Source organism: Pelobates fuscus, chromosome 1 (genome assembly GCF_036172605.1).
Source record: "Pelobates fuscus isolate aPelFus1 chromosome 1, aPelFus1.pri, whole genome shotgun sequence".
NCBI lineage: Eukaryota > Metazoa > Chordata > Amphibia > Anura > Pelobatidae > Pelobates > Pelobates fuscus.
In genome coordinates this window covers 363749629-363760676 of record NC_086317.1, presented here as the reverse complement: position 1 = coordinate 363760676, position 11048 = coordinate 363749629, and the positions used below count along the sequence as shown (strand labels likewise).

The 11048-nt window shown below is 37.7% G+C and overlaps 1 protein-coding gene across 1 annotated transcript; it reads right to left on the bottom strand.

Annotated features, from left to right (window-relative positions):
* Positions 1-3370: 3370 nt before the first annotated feature.
* On the bottom strand, positions 3371-6971 carry PCDH20 (protocadherin 20). Its single transcript, XM_063444702.1, has 2 exons — positions 6834-6971; positions 3371-6161 (listed from the first exon to the last, which is right to left on the bottom strand). Exons 1-2 carry the CDS (start codon positions 6864-6866, stop codon positions 3525-3527), a joined length of 2670 nt encoding a protein of 889 aa, XP_063300772.1. The 5' UTR covers positions 6867-6971; the 3' UTR covers positions 3371-3524.
* Between the last annotated feature and the right edge of the window lie 4077 nt (positions 6972-11048).

The window sequence follows — 11048 nt, the reverse complement described above, 5'->3', positions numbered from 1 at the left end:
AGCAACGCTGGACGTCCTCACGCTATGTGAGGACCTCCAGCGTCGCCAAAATCCCTATAGGAAAGCATTGAATAATTCTTTCCTATGTGGAGGTCTAATGCGCGTGCTCGGCCATTGCCATGTATGCGCATTAGGTCTCCCCCACCGGCTGACGTTGGCGGGGGAGGAGATTAGGCGGAGCCTGTCCCAGCGCCGAGGGACATCGGCGCTGGACTCCGGTAAGTCACTGAAGAGGTTTTAACCCCTTCAGCAACTTGGGATGGGGTCTGGGAGAGAGAGGGACACTGCAGGGTCCTGCAGTGCCAGGAAAACTAATTTGTTTTCCTGGCACTGGAGAGTCCCTTTAACTCCTACATGGCATATAATTGAGCAGTGAAACATCAGAGGCATGATTGACACACACTAAAACTGCTTCATTAAGCTAAAGTTGTTTTGGTGACTATAGTGTTCCTTTAAGCCATACAAATACTGCACAGATTTTCACAATTTTACAAAATATGCCTTTATCCATAACACTTAATTAGAATGGAATAGCATCAACACAATTTTAGATAATAATTACAATGTTGAGTCTTTGCAAATAGGAGTATTCAGGGTTATTCACTAAACTCCGAATCTTAGTAAATTAAACTCCATCTTCAAAATTTGTGCAAAAATAGTTTCTCATGAAACATTCACCCAACTTATCTCTAGTCATTACTTGGCTTTTTGCAATTCGGATTTAACTTCGGATTTTGAATGTAAATTTCATGCTTGTATAATAATCTGTGAGCATTCTGTATTCTGTACTCATTGAGTTTTCATTTTTTTGTTGTTTAAAAAGATTAGTTTTCTAAATAGAGGGGGAATTTGTGATGCTAATAAAACATATTCACTACATGACAGAACGACTTGTTTCATGAACAGCCTTCTCTTTTGGTCTACATGCAGCTGTGAAGATTTCACATTTACACTAGTTTTTTTTTTTTTTTTTTAAATCGAAGAAAAAAAATGTGCATCACAACAACACAAGTAGGAAAGAGGAAAAAATAATTAGTATTTAGAGGAAATCACTAGCAAACTGGTTTCAATCTAATTGTTCACTTTGCCAAACTGGTATACAGTTCAAAAGGGCCCAGTTCATCTATTTGCAATGCACGTTTTATTGCTTGGGAAGACTCAGATGGAATTTCATAAACGGATACAAACACAAGTAGATTTGAAAATGCCAAGTCTAAAAAATGCAGTACCTTGCTTCAAATGGGTAAAATCTCACACATGATTAGACGATCGATAGAAGCCAATTAGAAAGCACACTGTGGATAATGGACATAACTCCCAAGAGATCAATCATATTTAAAAATACAAATTATTAACACAAGAGATTCATTGTAAACCCGAAGCAATTATGGAAAACAAAATCACAAAAATGTTTTATGAAAATATATATAGCTTTAATTTAAAGACATATAAACACTTTTGGTACAGTACAGACATGATGCTGAAAAACGCTGTATGATCTGTCTGAAAACTGTTGTTTTCCTTGTGTTGGTATGTACATTTGACTATTTTGAGTGACAGAGAAACAACAAGTGAATGGTTAACATTAAATGTGAACAGATTTATTTGCAGATAGCATTTCCTGGACACATTACTTCTATATCTTGATGGGCAGCACATGAAAAGATTAGCCTTACAGCATGCAGAATTAATATGCAGCAGGATGGAAATTGGTGAACAAATCAAGGTAATTCATTAGGATTCTTTTTAAAATTAATTTCTGCAATATATTAACTACACATGCTGCAGGACAGCTCTTTTCATGCACAGCACACGGAAGTTATATGTGTCTAGGAATAATAGTGGATCTGGCAACCTTATTTGAAAAAAAAAAAAAAATATCAAAATTAAGGGGGAAAATTTAGATCACTTTCCAAGCTAATGATGATCAAAGCTGACACTAACCATTTGTGTGACACAAACCTGAGCAACATTACATTTTACATCATTTTGGAACTACGGCATGTTCATTTACTAAATTGTGGACTATCAGAAATTCACCAGAGAATTGCACATTTTGATGTCGGCATAACTGGCCTTAAATTAGGAATTCCTTTTTTAATTCCTGACATTTCACTGTTTAGTGAATAACTGCATGTGATAAATACAGAGTTGGATGCTTTATCCTCCACAATGCTTATGTAAAAGGCAAGGTCACCAAAACAAAGAGAACTGCAGGTGATAAGTCCCCTGCTGCTGAAAATCTAAAACTGTAGTCACAAATAATGCTTTTCACTTCTATCCAGGCACAGCCACAAAATCCCAACAAGCATTATATCTAGTAATACAAATTTAATGTGCAATAGTCAGGGAATAGGACAGATGTTCTATCTTCTGAGGGATACAACACCTATCATGTTAGGCTGAGTCTATTAGGAATTTCACTTTATAAAACCTTGACTGGCATACACCACTAATATATAGCTCTATCCCCATTATGACTTCGGGTGTGTACACACAAACACACCCTTCTGTCATAAATGCCACTATTATGAGTGTGTGTATTTGTTTAGAAATATATTCTTTATTTCATTAAAAAAAAAAATGAAGGCAATTCAATAGTTACCATCTGCATAGTGAAATGTAAAAATAAAAATGAGCTTTTTAACCCATGATTGTCAAATAAGTGCACGTAACTGCCATAAAAAGAGCCACATTTGAGCAATTATTAAGAACTGTGTTTCCATATACATGAAATGACTGGATTCCCTTTAAGAACGCCTACTAAAACAAAAGTAATAATAATATATATATATATATAAAAAATTGTGTACAGTAGATGTGATGATGCAATGCATTACTGCAGTGTCAATGTGTCCTCATTTAAGGAGAACTTTTAACAACCCTACTGCATATATAAGAAGACATAATGGTTGATAAAATCCACTTGATATAAAGCTGGAATTATATAGGTTTTTTTTTTCCCCCAACTAAAGCATTGCTTTACTATAAACATTAACTTAAAACTGAGGTAATATACATTCAGTCTATTAGAAGTACTTTTTTTTTTGTTCCATCTTCACACTTTTTTTTAATATAAATATAGAATGGAAAAGTGTATGACAATAAAATAATAAAAATATAATCAGTGTCTCAGGATAATTTTTTTATACTGCATTTAGGCCCTCTGCTGGATAATACTTCAACACTATCATATCGTAATGCACAAAAATGATTTACCTTAATTTTTCTGTTTGCCTCTTTCAGATGTAAAACATATACTGAATATAAATAGCACATAGAGCTTAACTTTTGCTATTGGTAGTGGAGTTACATATGTATGTTTATATATAAAATATCTTTACAATTTTTGTAAGAATTGTTGCTTTAATTAAAAAAGCTGTAAAGAGATATTTACATATATATATATATATTACTATAAGGTATAAATTAATGGTCCTTCATCATAACCAAGATCAACACATTGTGTTATTTACTTTTTTTATCCTCCAAAATGTCAGATTGTGTTTCAGGGAAAAAAATTATTAAATATTCGAAATTTCAATTGGCTTCTTATCAAGCAGATGGAAGTCAATTTTCCCATTTAATGGGATTTGTACTTCCAAGTTCTCATTTGTTCTGTGTTCCTTTTTCCCTTTCCTTATGCAAATATACATTCCCATTAAAGTCACTAGAACAACCGAGCCTAAGCACAGTATTGATAGAGTAACCAGTGTCGGCACACATGAATCGGTCTCCATTTTTTTCTGAGTAGGCTCAATTGCAATTTGTGGCTCTTTTTCTTCAACGTTAATATCAGGATCTTTTCTCAGCAAACTTTCAATGTAACTCTCATTACTTACAGTATCGTTTACAAACAGATTCACCATGACAGTAGTAAACAAGGGTTCTGGGTAACCATGGTCACTCACTTTTACTAATAACCTGTACAAACCACAGTCAGTTCTCATCAGAGCCTCTTCCAAAGTAATGTTTCCAGTTTTGGGGTCTATCCTAAAGGATTCTGGTCGAGGCCCCCTCCTTCCTATTATGCTGTAGGCAATAACAGCATTCATCCCGGTGTCTTTATCAACAGCATATACCTCGGTTACAGGAGAACCAGGTAGAGTTGACGGAAGGACAAGAAGATAAGATGTGTTGGATTGAGGAAACAAGACTAAAGGTGGATTATCATTTACATCCAAAAGCAGGATAGTTATTTTTGCTGAAGATGATAAGGTTGGATCTCCACCATCAGATGCTTCAACCCAAAGAGTGTAAGAGCTCTGTTGTTCTCTGTCTAGTGAAACTTTAGCTCTTAGGAGTCCTTTGCCAGTATCAATGACAAAAATATCACTTCCATTTATTATGGAAAGGGCAATCCATCCATTTTGTCCTGCATCAGCATCTGTGACGCTAATGACCCCAATTTCCCCCAAACCTGGAAAATTTTCTGGTACAAAAAAACTGAAATCTTTGCTGATGAACCGAGGACTGTTGTCATTTTTGTCCAGTACAGTAATATACACAGTGGCGACAGTTTCTTTTGCAGGAAAGCCGGAATCTCTTGCTTTAACAGTGAACCTATATTTCTCTTTTTCTTCCCTATCCAACATCGTGGAAACAGTGAGAATTCCAGTCACTCTGTCTAAATTAAAATAAGATGGGGCATCAGAGCCCAAAAAGTAGGAAACCTGCCCCCTGTCTCCACTATCGGCATCTGTAGCATACAATTTGGCCAGAAATGCATTTGGTGAATTATTTTCTTCAATAGTCACTTCCACAGTCGATTGAGTAAAGACAGGGGAATTATCATTCTCATCTAAAATCTGCACTTTTAGAAACTTTTTAACATGGAGCCCATCCACACTCACAGCAACCACTGCTATGTTATACAGCTGTCTTATCTCATAGTCTAATGTATTTGTAGTTTCAAGAAGATATTCATTTGTATAAGGCTTGTATGCAGACAAACGAAATGGCCCATCTCCTTCTAAATAACAGTCCACCTTGTATTTTTCTTCCGGGTCTTTTATTGTAAAAAATGCTATAGGAGAATGAATAGGCTCTAATTCTTTAAGGTAAACTACTCCATTGTCTTCATTAGCTATATAACGAGGTACGACATCAGGAGGTCGAAATGTGACTTTAGCTATGGAAATGAACACGGTCATTACCGTCGGGATACAGCCCTGGCCATTGGCAAGTACCGTGAGTTTATGGAGCTGGGAGGTGCTGCCATCTATCTTTTTAGAAAGTTTTATCACTCCTGTGTCTTCATCAAGATGAAACTGGTCCTTTGAGATCTGTGGAACTCTTTCACTGAAGGAGTAGGTAATCTCAGCATTGGCTCCTAAATCCCTATCCTCTGCGTGCACTGTTGTTACTGTTGCCCCACTGCTTGAGTTCCCTGGAAGAGTTACATTAATCTGAGACTCTTTGAACTGGGGGCAGTTGTCATTTACATCACTAATGAGAATTGAGAGCGTGGCAGAGCCCGAAAGTGGTGGATTGCCCCCATCTTCAGCGATAATTATCGTTTTATATTCAGCTTTTGTTTCTCTGTCCAGAAGGCCCATGATAATGAGATAAGGTGTCCTTTCCCCACTCTCATTTTCTTCCACGTCTAATGTAAAAACACCATAATAATCCACTAACTTGTAAGTTTGGACCGAATTTAAACCCCCATCAGGGTCATAAGCAGGATGTTCTATTACTAACCTTGTGTTAACAGGAGCATTTTCTGGTACAGAGATAAAAATCTGTGAAACAGGAAATTGTGGAGAATTGTCATTAACATCAATAATGGCAATTTTTACTTTGATGAGCCTGAAATATTCCTGAGGTAAGATTATGATATCAAGCAGAAGTACACAATCCTGAAGACCAAGGCTTTGCGGACAGAGGGTTTCCCTGTCCAGCTCCTCTGCAGATGTAGATAACACTCCTGTTCTGTTGTTGAGAGTCACATACTTCCCACTAAGCCCTTTAGATGCCAAGCTGAATGAAAGAGGAGGATCAGTAAGGAATCCCAGCTGCAAATCCTGCACAATGTTCCCAATCAGTACTCCCCTGGGCAATCCTTCATGCAGACTGTACAGCAATTCTGATGCTCTGCTAGAACTGGCTTCGCTGAGCGAGGATCCAGGGAAATTAGTGAGCAGAAAGAGAAACAACAAGTGCTGGGCAAGAAAATAAAGAATAATTACATATCTATTAATACAGAAATTCTACAAATACATACCCCCACACTGCACACAGACACATTGTTTATAAATCCTTAACATACTTGGAAGTGCTTTACTGTAGGTAAAGTTATCTACAAATAATTAGTTATATGAAACAAGGATACATGATAAAGGGGTGCTAATGTCAAATTTCTAAATAACTCACAGACAGATAAACTTTAGATGATTTCTGCACTTTGCATGTTTGAATATCTCATTCATGGTTTTGGCATTGTTGCCAAAAAAAAGCAGGTTTCTAAATGTTTAACCCTTTGCCTGTCTCATCAGTGTCCCCTCCTCACCCTCCATTTAGCAACAATGATTAAAAAGGTTTTAAACAAAACTAGCATTCTTTTCTGACGCTTCCATGGACATTCGAAGCATGCAGCTAAACCACATATTTTTCTTGACTATAGCCTTTCTATTGTAGTAAAATACATGCAATAAGCCATATATTTATTTCATTATTTTGCCAATGTCACAGACACAGCTCCCATCATTTACACATGCAGACAGGCAAACTAAACAGTTTAAAGACTCTTGTCCTCTAAAATAACAATCTAGATACATTTTAGCCTATAATCAGACTTGCAGGTTATATAACAAAAGTCTTGCTATTTCACCTACCTGTGCATTTGTTAGACAGGTTTGCTGCCCCATATCCAGGATGGGAAGGCTTGCTGTTTCAGAGGAAGCCAGCTCTCTCCTCCCGTGTGCTGTAGGATCCTGTCATTCCCCTGGTAGTTAAATCCCTATGAAGCTGCAGGCATGGTACTGGTGGTTAGTAGTGATACAGAAACACTCCCTCTCCCTGCTCATGCAAATCTCTGGCCAGCCACAGCCAATAGCCTCTGATTCATCAATTAACAAAGTGTTGAGATGGGACGGACCTGTGCTGTGTGCTGGTATGGAGACAGTGTAGTATCCAAAATTCTCCTTTATACCTAAGGTGCAGGAAGACTCAAAGCAAGTCTCTGCAACTTTTTCCCCCCTCTTTCTTTCTAACGAACATAATAATAAATATGATTGGCGGTGACACATATAATTGCTGTCTGTTTTATGTATAGAGAGCACACCAGAGTTATGCTTTGTGTATTAGTAGAAGGAGGTTTTAACCCATTGTGTGCCTGAGATGTGGGCAAAGCTTTGCTGTAAGCGTAAGACATTTCACGATTATCTCTCCTGCCTGGGTTTTTAACAAATAGTTTATATTTTCCTAGTTTGTAAACTGTTTAAATTACATGTAAAGGTTTAATATTTTTTGTTTATTTTTTAACCCTTTTGGTAAATTCCTTTCTATTATGACGTGTGTTGTGTTACTGGTCATTGAAAGGAAAATTAATGAGATTTATTATTATTTACGTGCTGTATCTATCACCACAGTCTGCACAGAGCACTGGCTCTATCCAGTTAAATATGTCTTTACTTTTTGTTGCTCCCACAACAAATCTCTTTCTCTGAGGAAGCCCATAGTTCCATTGTTACCAAGTCTTTCTGGTACTAAGCAGGTTAATGTCTCTTTCACCTGCGAGTATGTGCCAGAACAAGCTGAGCAATTTCTCCTTTGGTCACACAGCTCAGCTCTCTCTCCCTGCTTCCCACACACTTTGGCTTTGTTGTGTGCGTAATCCAATCTTTAATTCCTACACTTTGAGTTTGGGTTTTTAGTGAAGCATAACTTTTCCCTCCCTGTATGCTGTTGGCTTGGTTATCAGTTTTTATTCAGCAGTGAAAAAGTACTTATCTCGTTCACTGCCATTTGCCTGTTTATTTTTTTGTCCATAATGACTAGTTCTGGTTTGTTTCCTTTTCACGTTATTTAGAGAAAGGTTAAAAAAAAAAAAAAAAAAAGGGAAACTACACCATGTATAGTTCTAAAGATCCCATGAAACCCACAGAAATCAGATCTCAAATGCAGTTTACCTGATTCCACCAGCCGCCATGTCTTCTCGTATGGGGGCGCTGACTCACATATCTCTAGTTCCAGGTACACACACATTCACAGAGCCACATGAATAGACAAACAGGTACATACTCACACACATACTAGTACACAAACACAGATGTACAAAGGTACACACAAAAGCAAACACAACAACACAGAAACATAGGCTCACAGGTAAACATAATTACACACTCTCATATATGCAGAATCTCCCCAACTGATACATACACAGGTACCCATAGAAAACCCTCCAAAAGTAGCATGACCAAGCAGTGCCCTGAGGAGAAGGGTGCTGCTGACTGGATCTGGTACTGTGTTCATCTCCCCATAACAGTGTTGGAACCAAAACAAAAACAATCTTGGTTGAGCAGCTGCTTTTCGTAACACAAATATCCTCCATTAGTAAAGTTTTCTGCACGCAAAAATTAACACTGGGGAAGTTATTAGTAAAATGTGATATAGGCTTACATTTCCAAATTATTGAATATTTTTGGATAACATTTTTGTATAATATATATATATATATATATATATATATATATACACACACACACACACATATATATATATATATATATATATATATATATATATCATTCAAAAAGTTTATATAAAAATATTCAATAATTTACCCTCCTCGGTGCTGGGTCGAAGCTCCACCTCCGTCCCAAGACTAGTGGGCTCTAATTTGCATGTGTGGCAAATGCTGCGTGCGCATTAGACCTTCCCATAGGAAAGCATTGAATCAATGCTTTCCTATGGGGAAAAAAATCTGATGTTGTAGGCCCTCATGCAGATCATATATTTTACTATGTTAAAAAAAATATTAAATAATTTGAAAAGCTTATCCAACAATATTAAATTGAGGCCCATGTTGCTACTAATTGATTGCAGTCACAAACCCCAAAAACTTAACATTTGCCTCTGGTCTGGTGTAAAGAGGTAAATGACAGCTAATTCCCTATACATCCTGTTGAAACAAAAAGTCTAAACCTGACACTAAGTTTTCCGGCCAGTCCCCACTTGCTTGAGGGAAAAAAGTACACTTTTTGCGGATTTCAAAGACATGAGAAAACAAACTCTCTATAGGATCATTCAGAAACGGTACACTCAATACTTGAAAGCCTTTTGCATGATCCATGTTTTTGCTAACTGTAAATTAGGATAAAAATGGTATGTATAAGACTGTAAATAGAAATGATAAAAAAAATACTCTGCTTAGAGAGTTTTTTTTTATTTTTTTCAACACTCATGTTGATTTTAAAATAAGAGATAAATAATGTACATGGTAGCCTGATCAACAGGAAACTATTAGAGGAGATTTCACATAACCAAAGTTTGTAGTTTTATGTTGTTATCTGTCATTGTCTTCTACAGTGATGTCTTTATCATTAAGCCATCTAGCCCTAGGACAGCAGGTTTTAAAGGCCCGCAGTTAAGTGATTTCTTTACATATATATTTCTTTTTTACTCCCATACATTTGGCAGCTGCTTAGTAAGTGTTAGTGGGCAGGATGTGTGAGTTTGTGTATGCGCCAGCTAGAGTCAGTGTGAGGTTAGTGAATTTGAGCATTTGTGGTCGGTTAATATCGTATAGTGAAGTACCTTGTGATTGGAATTAAGTCGGTGTGGTGTGCCGGAACCGACGTAGAGGGTAGGCCTGAAAAAGAGGGCCCCCCTGAATGAATTGTATAAGAGGGAGAGGTGGGTGGGGTGAACAGCGTGCGTACGGCAGGTAGGAAGGGGGGGAGTAGCGTTTATATGGAACGCTTAACTCCTCCCACAAATACAGGCCTTACGGCCTTAAAACTTGTGGTCGGTTAATATCTTATAGTGAAGTACCTTGTGATTGGAATTAAGTCGGTGTGGTGTGCCGGAACCGACGTAGAGGGTAGGCCTGAAAAAGAGGGCAAAAGGAAATGCCAGAAAAACACACTTATAGCACTATATAAAATCCATGTCTTGCTATTCCTGCGTTGGGAATGTTCCTGTATAATATATAGCCGATTCCTAGTGCCTCTAATGTTTGTTCCGGCGTACTGCTACTGGATGTCGTTCTTATAGAATGGATGTGAAAATAGCAGCCAGTGGTCCTACTTACTCTAATGACGGAATGTGAATGTAGAATCGTATTTAGAAGTAGATAGGGAGTGATTAGTAGGTCAAGTGTCTCGATTGTCTGGTTCGAACGTTGACGTGACGCGGTGTAGTGTTTGTACCTTCTTAAATTTTCCTTGGGGAGACATGACTTATCTGTCTGATTAGTTGTGATCGTGGAGTTGTAGGGTTCCCGAACCCTTGTATGGTTGCAGGCACATAGATTTAAGACCTGGTTGTGTGGCGCGAATGCTGTTTTTTGGGAGTCTGATACTGCCCGGTATTCCCATCTGTGTACGTACGTTACTGTGAAGCGATAAACCAATTATCTTTGATATCTTGTGTAAAAAATGGGGTATGGTTTGAAAGGCTTGTCGGAAACGTGTATGTCAGTTCGGAATAGTGCGATCATGTACGTATGAAGGTTTGAATAAAAGGTGGCAAAAATGTAGAAAAGACTACAGGGTGATCAGTATGCCTGTGGAAGTCCTGCTCCACTGATTCTTGGAAGAATGTCACGATTCTGTTATATGTATCTTAGAGCAAACGAATAATGTTCCAGATGATAACTTGTGTCGGGCCCCAACAGCCGAGTGACCGGAAGGGGATGCCAAAATGCAGATTATGCCTGAGAGATGTGAGTTGGGTGAGGTACGAGACTGAGCGACTCATGGATAGTCGGCCCTAATAGACACGAAAATGCTGCAATCCCTCGTCTGACGTTGCGTTTGTAGGACATCCTGAAAAAGAACATGACAACAACAATGAACTCAAACAACAACAATATGGTTAAGTAAAAT

What these genes read in the sequence shown, in the direction of transcription:
- PCDH20 (XM_063444702.1), bottom strand. Translation starts at nt 6,866, where the DNA reads ATGGGGCAGCAAACCTGTCTAACAAATGCACAG. An exon ending in CCTGTCTAACAAATGCACAG is followed by an intron (nt 6,162 to 6,833) that starts GTAGGTGAAATA and finishes TTTCTTGCCCAG; the next exon opens with CACTTGTTGTTTCTCTTTCT.